Raw genomic sequence first — 15,171 nt, forward strand, 5'->3', positions numbered from 1 at the left:
ACTTCCGGGATCGATTTATCGCATCTAGACAAGACGTGATAAATCGATCCCAGAAGATCGATCGCTTACATCCGGACCAGGAAGTAAGTCTAGACGTACCCATTGAGAGCTACAACCCCAGCCTGCATAAGAAAGAGAGAGACAACCACACTCACCGCCGCACTTCAGAGAAGAACATGCCTTCACCTAGAGCTAACACCATGGGATGTTGACTCTGTAGACATACTGGCAAAGTCCAGCATTAGAATGGAGCAGAGCATGTCTAAAAAAGCAGCTGTCTATTCACTAGCCCAGAACAAGCTACTGTGACCAAGCAGGCTGGGCCTGTGGAGAGATGATCTAATTATTCCTTTTCTGCTCTGAGGCAAGTGGAGTCTGTTTTACTTCCTGCTCAGAGGCAGTGCAGGTCCTCTGGCTCTTGCTTTGGGAAAGGCTGGCGCGTAACAACAGTCAGGAGGTTATACTGGCTGGCAGGACAAATGCTTTTTATTTTTAAGTCTAGGCCTGACAGTAGCTGCTGTCACTGCCACCTGTTCCATTACCCCAGCTAAAGGCAGTTCTGTAGAGGATTTGCACAGAGGTCAGGCATCAAAGCCTAACCTTCTACAAAGCCCTTGCTCAGTCAAGTCCGTCTGCAGCCACCAGTCGGATGTCCCTGGTGATGCACTGCTGCAGCCCTGCGACAGCTGAGTGAGGGGTCCCATTGTATGGCAGCCTCATGTTCTTTATAAGCTCCAAAAGCAGACAAACAGCCTTATGTCCCTAGGGTATATTTATTGCTTTTAATTTAGTCAACAAACAGTGCTGTGCAATCACACGGAGTTAAGACTCCCCACCCACACATCACCCAGGTCGCCCTCCCTTGAGTTTCCCCATCCTACTCAGTAGTAGGAAGAAAGTCCTGTAACAATCAGAAGGCCTGAATCCACCGGACCCAATTGAAAACTCCCCCACTGGCTCACAGCACAGAACTTTCATGTTTCTAAAACCACCACCATACAAATTAAACACAACCAACTTAAGACAGACATGAGGGCTGGTCCCATGTAATTTCTATGGCCAGGCTTTCACATATTCCCAACGCCTTAGGGAATAGAGGAACAAACATTAACACACATTCCTCACTAGTAGATTATGGGGTTGCAAAGGAGAGCAGAGACTGAATCCAGTTTTACCAAGAGGGCATGGAACTCAAGTGGACTCAGCAGCCAGCCTTTGACTGGGTAGCACCAGCCACATATTACTGGGGAAGCGGTTTCCTTCCTCCTACATTTCCCTCTAATGCCCCAGTTCAAAACCTCAGTGAATATGCTGCCTCCTTCCCTCCCCAGGCTCTCCATTCCCTCCATGCATGGCATGACTCTGGAAAAGGATTCTGTTTGGAGAATGAGACCAAGTTCTGTGTCAGGGGCTCCAGAACAGATAACTGAGTGGCAGAGACACTTATGGGACTCCCCTCCACTGCAAGTTTTGCTGGAGAAGGGCAGTAATAGCTACTGAATTACGAATACTCCAACTAGTACACGCAGAGGACGGAAGACATGAGACTCCAATTCACTAGCATCTGTCCTTGAGTAACCTTTTCAGCATGTCCTCAAATTCCTTCCGCTCATGAGGTTATCCATGTCAAACAACACTCACCTAGTCCAAGCCAAATGCCTCAGCATAGAGCGATTCTCTGCACCAGGTATATTCTGCCACCATTATGAGGCATGTATCTCACTGCACCAGGCCAAATGCCCAGAAACAGGCACAAGCTCTTGGGGACAAGTCTCCCATTTATACAGCACATTAGGATCAGAGTGCTGCTGCAGTTCTGGGCATTCAGACTTGTGTCCTTTTGCCTGCTCTGAGGTCCCAGCCTGGGGGACTGGTGGTGTGGATTCAGTAGCTGAAGGTGTTGGTAGAGTTAAAAGCATACCTGAGAACCACTCAGTCTCCCCCTTCTTACCCTCTGGACTCAGCACAGCCTCATTCACATCAGGAGGGTGAGCAAAGCCCAGTTTTCACTGGCTGTAGTGTTTCTGAACAGGGCCTTGGAGGGTGAACTACGCTAACTGAGAAATTCTACTCCCAGACATGATACCACAACCATTTCGTTCAAGCTCCCCTCAATTCCTAGAGCTTCTCCCAGCCCCTAGGCAGCTCGGGAACTCCCACCCTGACATGTAGAAAAGCAAGGGAGTCCCTGACTAAGCCCTTTGCCAGGTGCCTGGTTTTCCCAGTTCTAGTGTATTCCAGGTCTTCCAAGGAGAGCACAGTCACTAAAAAGTCTGGGACAAGTAATTCCAGAAAAGCAGTTCCTAACAAAGGAGACTTCCTATAGTGATTCCCTTCCTGGCAGATAGGCCAGGACTATTTCACAGCTTACAGTCACATGTCAAGTTCTAAGGCACCACAGTGAATCAAAGCCAGACAGGCCCCAAAGAATTGTGTTGTGTTGAGCAGCTCTCCTTGGTGCAGCAGGCAGGAAATAGCCCTTTTCACTTGCAAAAATGTGCCATAAATCCACAGTGAAACCAGGAGATCAAACAGACATGGCGGTTTAGTTTCATGGGGAGGGAGAGGTGATGCACCCAGTATGCAGTTGGTGCCCTCTGAATGCCCTGCAGGTGGCCAAAGTACATCTCCCCTCCACACCACGCATATAGGATCCAATGGAAAGTAGCACGGATCACAGGCTGGGCCACCTAGGTTGTGTGTTCAGGTAGCTTGTCACGGCTCAGCCCATACTGAATGCTCACATTGTGGTCCAGCTCCTCCAGCTCGGAAGGGAGGGGGATGCCCAGTTCTCCCAGGTAGAGAGAAAGGGCTTCAAAGGAATCCTCCAGCTTTGAAAATGGGGGCCTAGAAAGAAGTGATAAGACAGGGTCAATAGGACAGCAGTGGACTAGCTCCTGGGACAGTGATGGGGAAAGGAAGACAGCAGCAAAAAAACTCCTCCATGAAGTGAGGACACAGCAAGTGCCCTGGATATTAGTGCATACCTCCTATCCCCCTCTGACCCACTCTGCAGAGCAACACCTTCCCAGTGGGGGCAGGAGGAGAGGGCATTCTCCAGCCCGAGAGAAGCAAAGATACAAACTGGACACAGAAGAGAACCAGAGATTAGAGGTTAGCTGGCATTTCACACCCCTTACCTGCTCTCTGGTTCCAGCCTGCAGCAAATGGCAGCCAGAGGGAAGAAGGCTGGAGGGCAATCGGCAGGAACAAACTTCTCCCAGAACAGCTTTACATTGAGGCCAAAATCCAGTGTGCGAGGGAGGCAGTCAGGGTCAGCATACACCTGCCCGATGATCTAGAGGGGAAAGAACTGCTCAGGAACAGCGATTGTAGCAGCAGGGACAGCAGCTGAGGGCTAGCCGGTGGGGGTTGCTCAGTCTCTAGTCTAGAGCTAGGCTGGCTCACTGGAAACATTACAATTCATGTCTGATTACAGGGCAGGGGGAGCAGAGCTAGAATTGTACCAGGCCCCAGCTACAGAAGGGCTTGTTGCATGAAGGAGGATCAAGGCAACACCATTTAATACAGGCAAACCTCACAGGCAGTACAGGGGCTGACCCTAGAGGTCTCTCCCTGCTATGGCAGAGGAAAACCAAGCCCAATGTCAATTCCCACCTCCCTAGGGTATTGCTGCAAGGGGTACAATACAACCTTAGCTTTTAGTGCAGACTGTGCAGTGTCCTAGCCACTATCAGTCCATGCACTGAAGTAAGAAGCAATTTCTCTGCTCCCAGGGTATTAACATCTTATAGCATGCACACAGCCCTCCATGATGTCATTATGCTATCAAAACCCTCCTCCTACAACACAGCTCACATGCCAGGGAGCTGAGGAAAGGCAAGTGGAGATTTGCAGTGAGCTCTGAAGTACATTGCAGGGGCAACAGGAGGGTGACAAAGGAGGGAGGGAAAGAAATGGTGCATCAAACATTATGGGGACCAATCAAAAATCTCAGAAGGGAAACCAAAGCAGAGGAAGGAAATGGGGAAGATGACTGTAGAATACACAGGACACTACTTAGGTTCTCTGCCTCTATCTAAGGGCTTCTAACACTGAACACATTTTGCACTGAGTTCTACCAGTCACCTTGGATACAGAAGGTCACCAGTCAAAGCCTGGGAATGTAATTGCCTGACTGGGTCAGACCTGTGGTCAATATGGTCTAGAATCCCATCTCTGACAGTGGCCAACAACAGATGGTTCAGAGGAATGTGCAACAAACCCCAGAACAGGCAGATGTGTGATAATCTGCCCCCCACAAAGGTCTCAGCCTAATCCCCAACACCTAGATTAATTTAAGACCTGAAATATGAGGTTTTATTTCTCTTCCAATACTTTATGCTAACTGGATGTTCTTGTTACCCATATAAATATAGTCCCGCTTTGAATATTACCAAATTGTTGACCACAACCACATCATGTGGCAAGTGGTTCCACAGTCTAATTGTGCATTTTATAGAAAATTATTTTTATCACTTCTCAGTTTTCTAACTTTCAGTTTCATTGAATGTGTGTGTTTGTGTTAGTTATGAGATGGGAGGAAGAGAACCTCTCTATCATATATTTTATCTATCATGTTTCCTCTTATGTGTCTCCTTTCTAAGGTAAGCAAACCAACTTTTTTCAATCCCTCTTTATAAGAATTTCTAGGCCCCTACTCATTCTTGCTACTGTTCTCTGAACCTCACCTGCAATTTTGCACTAACCTGGAAGATGGGTTACTAGCTGTGTTCCCTCTAAGCTGCACAGTCGCACAGCCACCCAGGAGTGAATCAAGTGCCGTGCACACACAGCAGTGTGTTCAGGTGCCCCTCCCCCCACTGCTCTGCAGCCACATTGCTCCTGCCCTCTCTCTCGGAGCCCCTGGCCAGCTGCTCCTGGGATCCCCCTGTGCAGAGCGGGGGGGGGGGGGCATAGGGGAGCACTGATGTCAGGGTGTCCCCCTCCCTCCAGCCCATGTACCCCATCTCTGCAGAGCAGGGCAGGAGGGACAGGTCTCAGGAGCAGGAGAGCTCAGCTGCTGAGCGCCTTAAAGAGACAGAGCACAGTGTCTCAGACTTCCCCAGCAGCCAGCACGTACGCACTGTCTCTGACACATCCCAACACATACTTGTGTTATTTCTTGGTACTTCCTGCAATGCACATATATGTTCTCTGTAATTTTATTCTTTCAAAGCGCTGTTATTTTAGTTTTTTGACTGGTCTATGCATTTCATAATTTTATTTCTCTCGCAGGCTTAAATTTAATTGAGTAGTGAGTTCTAAAATACCTAACCTGTTCTGGCTGGAGTAATTATCCCAATGGTAACTTTTAACAAATATCTATCATATCTAGGTTTTTTGTTTCTACTGGTGGCACACATCCCCTCGATATTGGTGCACATAAAATTAATTCTGCACTTGGATGGAAAAAGTTAGAGGGAACATTGGTTACCAGCACAGTATTCTAGATGAGGCCGTACCATTCATGCATGAGACATTTTTTTCATATTCTCCACCCAAGCATTAAGAGGAAAACTCCAATTCGGGTCTCCCTGCCACCCCCGATTGCTCTCACTTCTATACACATAGGGCACTTTAAAAGGCTGTGCTTTCCTTTGGGAACAATCTGTACGTAACGCACATCTGGCTGGTGATGCAAGGGAAGGAGGTGGGGAGAAGTTTTAGGCACACAGGATATTGGTTCTCGGATTTGTATCAGACATTCATATCATGAAGAAAAGAGATGGCCTATTTTCTACATACAGCAGGTGTGGGGCAGAGAAGTCGCTGTGCAGCCAGATCAGACACATTCCTTCTAGAAGCAGGATCTGCAAATTAAGCCCCACTTTTCACCTTCAGACAGATTTTGACCACCTCTTAGGTGTCAAATCTCACCCTTACAAGGACCCTGAATTACCATGGCTAATTACAGGCTGAAGACCCAGGGTTCAGGAGGAGGGAGAAGGAATCTCCGCTCTAAGCTCCCAGGTTGCTGGAAGATGCCACCTAAATCCCAACATTTTTGCGCTAGAGCCAGATTGTCTCTTTCCCAGCACCAGTTCTAAGTTTAAGGCAGGAACTGCACCAACAGATCAGTAAGTGCCGTCTTCCCTCCCACCCCCACACTCAGAGGAGTGAGATGGGCATGCAAAGTGCAACTCTCCAGACTAGTCCTAGCCACAGTACATTTGAGTCAGGAACCCAGACTCAGCTACACAGAGCTGCCTTCTGTTGTGTATGGAGAGGGAGAGGTAGGACAGGACCCCGGTGATGTTTGGAAGCCCTCTTGCTCAGACGCACTAGACACCCCAGTGTGGCCTGGACTTACCTCACAGAGAACAATCCCAAACGAGAAGATGTCCACAGTCTCGTCATAACTCTGCCCTGCAGGAAATACAAGACAGGCGACTTTGTGAGCTAAGGGTGTTCCTAGTGCAGTCGGGCCGAATAGCATCCCATTGTGCAGCAGCCTCTAAGCCAGCACCAGGAAAGATTCACAATCCAGGCCCAGGCAGCCTAGCGGGCCAGCGAGTGCTCCGAAGTGGAGTCAAGCACAGCCGTGCTCAGCCAAGTAAAATGTGACTTTTCTCAGCAGCATCCTGGTAAGGGTGGGGGAAGAGGTGTCCCTGCCTGCACTCATGACCATTTTACAAGGTTAGATTGGTTTCCCAGGCAGAGCTGGAGTTAGTCACTGATGTGGGGGAGCAAGAGGGTTCCTAGCATGGCAAAGTAGCAATTAGCATGTACATCTAGAGCAGCTGCATCTAGTTTCAGAGCCCAGTGGCTGCTCCCCTCTATGGCTGTTTTGCAAGGAAATGAGTGGAATAAAAAACAATTATGTCTTATGTTCAATGCCCACCTTAGCTGTTCTTTATCATGCAGGTACAGGCTGGAATAGCCAACAGCCCTCCCGCATTCCACGTTTCTGAAGGGATTGCTCAGTGAGGGCAGGGCTCTCTGGTTTTTGCACCACCAGCCTTTGTTGAGCATTTCTGATTAACTGTTGTGGTGCTGGCTTAAAGTAGCAGTGAATAAATTCACTTGCTGGCTCCAAACTTACTGGACACAGCCTGGAAAGGTCAGGTGTATTTCCCCACTGCAGTAATGGAAGCATGTTACTGCAAGAGTGAGGCACAAGCAGGATTCCAGGCAGCAGAATAAAGCTGTAAAGTTTCCAGGGCAACTTTTCTTGACAGACCACCACAAGGAAGTTTGTGCACCAACCATATTCCTGCCAGAGCCTGGGAAATGGGGACAGTATCTTAGCTGGATAATGACCTAGAGTAGACAACATCCAACAACAGTTTATTGGCTTCAGTTATCACAGGAGCCTCCACCATAACTGGCATTATTCACAGAGAAGGGAATGGGCCATGGAGCTGAAGGACTGCTTAGAAGGAGGTTAGAACATTCAGATAGAACAAGGAGCACAGTGGAGATGCAGGGGTGGAAACTGCCACTGCTGTATTCAGTCTGTGGCTAGACAAAAAATGTCCATCATCAAAATCAGCTCTCTTTCACTGCCATTACACATACACACACACACACTTCATTTCCATAAAGCCTATAATACAGCCCAGTTTCAAGGGAAGAGAAAGGGTTCTATTGCAGGGTTTAAGTGACTGCTGATGTCAAATCCCGAGAGCCTTTGCCATTCACACGGATAGTCCTTTCAATGCATTTCCATGGTACGCTAAGCCAGTGCTGGCTGCCCAGGAAGCTGGATGCCCAGTTTTTGCTGCAATGACTGCAGAGGTAATAAATTAAGTGCTAAAGATATCAGACAGCAGAGGGCTGAGACAGGGAAAGCGGCCTCTGCGAGGAGACAGGATCCACAGGGCTGGTCTCGCCAGGCAGAGATAGAGGCCTCCCTCCACAGCCAGGAATGGAATTGTTGCAGGGCCAAGCGAGTGTTGGATCTGGGAAGAGCCCTGGTACCCGAGGATATGACATCAGAGCAGACTATCTTGGGGGCACAGCTGGCAGTTCTCTTGGCAGGTGCCAGGCATGCTATACATTAGCGTTCCTGCATCACTACTCTAATGCTTTGGAAAAGCAGGATAACCCTTTGCCAGGCTCAGAAGGGAAAGCACGTCCACCAGATTTGTTGACAAGAAAGAAACTCGTGTATTAGAAGGTCTAAAGCCTTAGGCAGCTAATAGATTTGATTGCTGCCAATGGCCGGAGTTTCCATCATCTGTGCCCTGAGGTGGCTCCTCACCTGCCACAGTATGAGCATCTTACCATTTAACATCTCCGGCGCCATCCAGTACGGGTTCCCGACCACAGTATAGCGCTTCTTCCTGTCGCTCTTGCGTAGAGTTCGCTTCTTGACAGATGGCTTTTCCAGGGTGGGTTTCTTTCTCTCTTCCACAATCAGCCGAGACAGTCCAAAATCAGCAACCACCACAGTGTTATCCTAGCCAAGGTATTTAATCACAAACAACTGATTCCCCCTCAGCTCCTCCCAGAGGTAACTCATTAGCACAGAGCGGCTATATTTCCTGCCACTTATAAACTGCACATTCAATGTAACAATAGCAGCAGCTGTGCAGGCAGGCAATAAGGAAGCCTCCTGCAGCTAGCTAGAAGAATGCAGTGAACATGGGAGCCCAGCACACTCCCAGGGAATAGGGGGAAGAGGTAGAGGGAGACAAGATCAGATAGGGTGAGTAAGGAGAGAAGACAGCCCATGAGTCCTCCTGCAGGGAAGGAGGAGTTTTAACTCCATTCACTTTCTTACAGTTGCTATAATGCATTTGGCTCTATCCAGCTTATCTAATTCTACCCAGAAGTCTTTGCTAGCAAACTCTGCTCAGATTTGACGTTGGGGTTCGCAGCCCAGAGGTAGACCCGATATTCAGACTAAGGGGACATTGAGAGTCAGGGCTGAGGGAATGAAGCCCACAGCGTATTAAAATAGAGAGAGAGCGCACCCCCAGGATTCTTGGGGAGGGACAGACACAAAATGAATGATCAGAGAAGAAACAAAAGGGACAGTGGGTGCAATTTATGGACAAAGGTTAGGAGAGCCAAGTATATAGCTCAACTCAGCAACAACTAGTGGGGAAAAGGCTACAACAGAGTACAAAGGGTTTAAAAATGGAGAGGACTCAAGGGTGTGACCAGGATTAATGGAGTGAAAGTAAAAAATTAGGCTGTGGAACTTTCATTTATGGGAACATTGAAATGAAAACTGGATACATGCTAGAAGGCTTACAAGAAGGGATCGTCTCCACGCTGCCAGGGAGAGTAACCAGAAGGCCTAGTGTGTCCATGGAAGCTAACATTACATGGAGAAAAGTAGAGGTAGGAGAAGAGAAAAAGGAAGGACCATATTCCAGAGCTCACCAGTTTGATCAGACAGTTATGCGAATTCAGGTCTCTGTGGATGATACACATGGAGTGCAAATAGGCCTGAAATAGAGGGACAGAAAGCAGCGTTAGAGCAAGCCTTGTGAATACATCCTTTGGAGTTAACCCCCTCAAAACATTGGTATAAGCACTCAGTATTTCCCTAACTACCACGTAGCTGCTGCAGGCCATTATATAACATACTGTTACATCAGCCCGCCATGCTTCAACCAGAATCCTGGAGGAGCAGTCTCAACAGAAGATTGACTCACCATTCCCGAAGCCACTCCTTTGGCAAAGCTGACCTTCTGCTGCCAAGGAAAAGGGTCCTGCAAAACAATGACAACTCCTGAGTGATCAGGTCTCATCTCACCAGCTGGCCACCTCCTACTAGAATTGGAGAAAGAGGATATAGTCCTGGAGAGCAAGATGCTCTATCCACAGGCCAGCTAGAGCATGGGCAAAAGCAGGGGAAGCTTCCCTTCACCTGGAGGAACCAGCTTCAAAAGGAGAGATGACAATCCAGCTCTTTGGGCTCCTTGTGGACTCTCAGCAGCAGAAAGACAGTGTTGTGTAGCCAGGGCACCTGTTTCACACTGGCCAGAGAGCCATCAGGATGCCCATACATGCTCCAGGAGGCATTTACTCACTGCATTGCGGAGGAAGTCCTTTAGAGTCCCCCCTTCAATGTACTCCGTGAGAAGGTTCAGCTTCTTGTCCTTGTACAGTACACCAATGAACTTCAGCACATTGGGGTGATCCAAACTGCGCATCACTTTCACCTGTGGAGGCAGAAACATCCCCCCCACCCCCATGAAAGATTGGTATAGGCCTTCCTGAGATTCTCAGGAGCTTTACTTACTGGTCCCCGCACTGGGAGAGAAGGGGAACATACCATCCGTGGAGCCCCACTGCACCTCCCAGAGGTATCAGAAGAAAGTCCATTCAAAACCCAACTTTAAGACAATTCAATGATCATTGTTGCTTCCTTTGTTTACATTATTTGATTCTTGAAAGATAGTGATCAGGTTGGAGAGCCCCTAGGCTGGTTATGGTTTAGTTGACAAGACTTCCACACTGCAGCTAGTGTGCTGTATGACATACTTAGGGCCAGAAGAGACGCATTCGGATATTTAGGAAGCTGTTTTTCAGAGAAGCCTGACTTTGGGGAACGAGGAAGGCAGCCATTCAATAGGTTGGATTTAAAAATGTCCTTCTCTGTTGTAACTAAGTGGAACATCTTCCAGATCTGAGTCTGAGTCAGCTGTTTCCTATTAATGTTTTATACTGGAAAGCTCGCTGTACAGGATGCATCCTACGTTTTACACTTATATTCACTAAGCACAGTTCAACCAAATAGCCTCTTAAGCTCAGAGTGCCTCTTAGACTTCCTATTCATTAATTTTCAATAAGTCATCTTTGTTTTCTGAATAAGTCAGTCATGTTTAATTGTGACATACATTTTCAACCAGGTCCGTTCTTCCCCCAACATGCTGCTTCCCTGCTAAGATCACTGGTAGGCATTACTACCAAGGGGCAGAGAGGAGCTCTAACCCCCACACAACTGGCTCCCTGCCTTACTTGAGAGCTTGCTCCTACCTCTGTCAAGAAAGTCTTCTGTGTTTCCTCATCACAGCGAATCAGCTCCTTCATCACCATCACCTTCCCTGTTGCTTTGTGCGTTACCTGTTGGACACAGACACTGTCACAGCAGGAAGTAAAGCCCTATGAAACCTATCGATGCTTTAGAGCAGGGTTTCCCAAACTGTGGGTCACATCTCCCTCCACCCCTGACCAGGGAGAAGAGAGGAAATTCAGACAGACCAGGTCCAGGGAGTTGCAGGAAACTGCCACACAAAAAAACAAATTCCCATAAGATTCTGTAAGTTGAAAGTGATAAAATAGACACACAAAAGGCCCATTGTGGTGTGGCCTTTTGAGTCCACAATATTATTGTATCCAAAGAACCCCCGTTAGTGGTTCAATTTTAAGCAGTGCAGGATCTGAGTGTGTGCTGCAGGCTGCTAGAGCCTCTGTATTAACCCTGCACCTGTGTGTGCCTGGAATTACCTTAAACCATACAAGCACAATTAAACAAACATGAAAAGCAGGTCCCCATGCACACAGACCTTAACCAACCACTTCAGCCTGTATTAGTGAAATTACTGAGGATGGTTCCCTTTTTCATGGGTCAAGAAGAACAACTAAGCAATTCACACCAAGTCAACAGATATCCCCGCTGTCATGTAGCTTCCAGCAAGTGCTAAGTTTCTGATGGGCTTTTTGAAAACTTGTTCCTTTGCAATGCTGGGTGGAGATGAACAACTGGAGACTGTTTAGTTGCGACAGCAAGCAGTCAAGGTTCCACATTCGGTGTGAAAAGTGTACTGCAATCTCCAAGGGTGGCACCAAGGTGACGACATGCGAAACAGTACCTAAAGCCTCATGGCTTCACTGGGTCTCACACACCACCATGCTCTTAAATGCCTGAAAACTGTGCCAGGTCCTTCATGAAAGCCGTTGAAGTCTTATCCAATGATTCTTGACTTTTTTTGCTTTGCTCTGTGAGGATCTGGGTGCCTTTTAACCAGCAACTCCTTTCACACTGAAATCAGCCTGACTCTGGATTTAGAGCAGGACTGCAGGTTTTCTGGAAGAACTCCTCCTCCTGCTGACTCTTTCAGTAATTCAGCTTGGGTGGCAGAGTGTACCTCGCTTAAATTTCTGGGCACCTAAACAAGCTGATTCCTCTTCTCTCAAAAGAGAGAAGAGGAATGTTCAGTCCATAGAGAACAGGGTAGAAGCTTTCAACAGAACATTTGGAAACTGGTCTTAATCTCAGAGACGAAACTGGAAGAGCTTTCCTGTTTCAGACTTTGTGGGAACTGAAGAGCCCAGCAGAAACCCTCAGGCCCTCAACTCAGCATTGAGGAACATGAGATCCATCCACAGGACTATTCTCCTGGTGACCCAAAGAGAAAAGCAGTGGATCAACCAACTCCAATGATGCAAGAAACTGTGACTCAGCAGTGCTGACTTGGCTATTAAAAGACAAGCCTCTTTTGGGAGACCCTGAAACTTACATTAGCCAGGAGCTCAGATTTGGGGGGTTTGTGAAGGAGTAATTCTGCTGTAGTTGCAGAAGCCATGGAAGTTCTCATAGATAACAGGATGAAATGCAGAGTCCAGCTTTGCTTCAATTACGATTATAAAGAAAGCATAACAACTGACTGCTAATCAAAAGTAATTATCTCCCCAGCTGAAATGCAAATCAGTAAAACAGACTCAGTCTCACAATGACGGGGTCCTTTTTGCACCTCTGTTTTGTGAAGCTTACTAAATAATTTCTGGTATGTTGTGGCTACAAAGTGTCACCTGCTCATGTTTAGAGTTCAAGATCTTGGGGGACAAGTGTTGTAAAGAACATTAGGCTGGAAAGGGGCCACGAGCACGGAGAATCTGGAAAACCGCTCTACTGGAAAGATCGGATTCAGCCTTGACACCAGTGCACACTAAAGGTGAGCAGTAGAATTCAGCGCTACTCTGTTCTATGTGGAGTGTGAAAACCTGGAGACTCTGGTGTGGATAACAGGACCAGGCAGCAATACAGCATCCCTTCTCTTGCTCCTATCCAAACATTAGCCGAGTGCCGAGGAGCACTATGCCATCACCTTCCGCAAAGAGGTGTAAGTGTCTAAAGCACAGTGACAAAAGCAAGGGAAGTAATGAAGACAACTAAATGGACTCTTTAGGCTGGTATATCAAACAAACTTAACAAGAACAATGCTGTTGTGGAACTCACTGAGGAGATTTTATCTCCCAGTGCATGCACCAACACGAGAGGAAATGCCTCTGTGCTGTTAACCCCACAGGGATGCAGATGGCAAGACATGCTGCAGAGGAAAAGGTTCTGCTTACCTGGACATGCTATTTGTCTATGAGCAAAGAAAATAAATATGCCAATTAGCATTGTACCATATCAAAGATTGAACACTTAACACTATGAATCCCAGAGCACACTGTCATATCCCCAAGGAAGCACAGGAGGATGATTGATACAACAGTGGTTAAGGAGAAACTGATTCCCACAGCATAGTGGGATGGAGATCAGGGTACTGAAGAGCTCACACTGGTCCTTGGAAGGTAGATAGTGTTCAGGAAACTGACTCAAGGGTCAGCTATAGTAATACCAGACATCTGAGCAGACTGCAGAAACTCTAATTATGGGGGTCGGGAGGAAATCTGTTGATGCAGAATGCCAGGGAGGGAGCACCTGAAGGGTCCACACTCCATGGCTAAGATCAGACTGTTAATACAGGGAAGAGTAGAGTTACTATTGCAGGAGCTTTTTGTTCTCAAAGGGACCTCTGCACAGATGTGGTCAATACTCGGGGGAGTCAAGTTTGACTGTTAAACAGTTTACCACAGTAACTGTCACTGGATCCCTTATAAGTCCCAGTCAGTCTGGCACAGACTCTTGCACTGAGGGAACTTCACAATACTCGATTGGGAGATTGAGTGGTCACCTTTAGGAAGACACATTTCATGTAACAGCGAGTCCTCCCCCTGTCCCCTTGACAGAGGTGTGACCCACTCACTCTGCAGCTCTGGTTATATATACAAACACCTTAGCACACAAGATGCTTATTAGATAGGCTGCAATTTAAACAGGACAGAAACTCTCCAGCAGAATGTAAGCCATCTCTCCAGGATACCAGCTACACTCAAGCTGAGTGAGTACAAGAGAAGAGAGAACTGTGAATATGGTAAAACAGCCAGTCAAGCTCCCAGGCCTAGCACGCTACTAGGAAGGAAATAAAAGTCACTTGAGATTTTGTTGTGATGTCTGAAAGTTTCTGTAGAATGTATACCCTGTAACTTGGGAATCTGGCAGTAAGTTCATGGGTCATGGTTTTGCCCACTCACCTTGATAGCTTGTCCAAAGAATCCTTTCCCAAGTACTTCACCATGTGTCAGATCACAGGGCCGGAAGATCTGCTGGGAATAGCTAGAGGAAGAGCGCAGAGATTCAGAGCGACTGATGTCACGGTTCAGAATGAGAGGTTCCTTTGGGGAGCTGGGTCCAGGAGACTTGGAAATACTGTTACTTCGCCTGGGGAGTGAAAGCGACTGGAAGATTAGGTCAGCTGCAAGGAAGGTCTATTACCCTAAATGAGGGCTTGCTAGTAACCATCCAGCTCACTAGCTTCCCACAATTCTGCAGATGTGGATGGTGCTGCAGCATGTACCCAATGCTGCAGAGTCACTTCCGGTGTTAAATTCCTGAGTGAGCCAACAGCAATGTCAATGCTGGCCAGCCTCCACAGCAGCACATCTCTATCCATTTGGATTCCGACTTCCACCTTACAAGGAACAACTCCTGATCGTTCTGAGCAACGGATTCAGGTGTCTGGGAAGTGATACTGCATGATCTGCAATTTTTGTGAGATGAAGGAAGTTGGTGGGGCACAGAGGACCCCAGTATGGGGAGGGCAGGTTTTCTAACACTGACGACCCAAGCCTCACTTAGCAGGGGCCAGTCCCTGAGGGGTAAGCTCTCACCACAGCCATCTGAGCCTGGCAGAAATCTTTGACTTTTCAATTTATTTCAAGTGGTTAGCAGATTTAGAGCCCACAATTCAGTCTTTATTTATCAGTCTAAACACTATTAAACAAGCCAGCCCGAAGGGGAGTCCATAGAGAATGACTGAAGGGATCTGCAACTTCATCTCCTGGGCAATGCTTCATTCCAGGCTTGGCCTGTCCATGACTCAGTCATTTGCAATTGCAAGACTGTGCATTGTACAGCCCAGGCTCTAGGGCACGCTAAAA

General features: G+C 47.6%; 1 protein-coding gene across 1 annotated transcript in view; it reads right to left on the reverse strand.

The window, feature by feature from the left end:
* Positions 1 to 753: 753 nt before the first annotated feature.
* The window catches only part of LIMK2 (LIM domain kinase 2), a 42,275-nt gene continuing 27,857 nt past the window's right edge, over positions 754 to 15,171 (reverse strand). Inside the window, exons 8-16 of the mRNA XM_034791158.1 lie at positions 14,266 to 14,452; positions 10,939 to 11,025; positions 9,990 to 10,121; positions 9,612 to 9,668; positions 9,337 to 9,402; positions 8,230 to 8,404; positions 6,314 to 6,369; positions 3,141 to 3,298; positions 754 to 2,847 (exon numbers count right to left, since the gene is read on the reverse strand). Of these exons, the coding sequence (XP_034647049.1) occupies positions 2,691 to 2,847; positions 3,141 to 3,298; positions 6,314 to 6,369; positions 8,230 to 8,404; positions 9,337 to 9,402; positions 9,612 to 9,668; positions 9,990 to 10,121; positions 10,939 to 11,025; positions 14,266 to 14,452 (1,075 nt within the window). The 3' untranslated portion in view covers positions 754 to 2,690. The remainder of the gene's footprint in view (positions 2,848 to 3,140; positions 3,299 to 6,313; positions 6,370 to 8,229; positions 8,405 to 9,336; positions 9,403 to 9,611; positions 9,669 to 9,989; positions 10,122 to 10,938; positions 11,026 to 14,265; positions 14,453 to 15,171) is intronic.

Source organism: Trachemys scripta, chromosome 15 (genome assembly GCF_013100865.1).
Source record: "Trachemys scripta elegans isolate TJP31775 chromosome 15, CAS_Tse_1.0, whole genome shotgun sequence".
Taxonomy (NCBI): Eukaryota; Metazoa; Chordata; order Testudines; family Emydidae; genus Trachemys; species Trachemys scripta.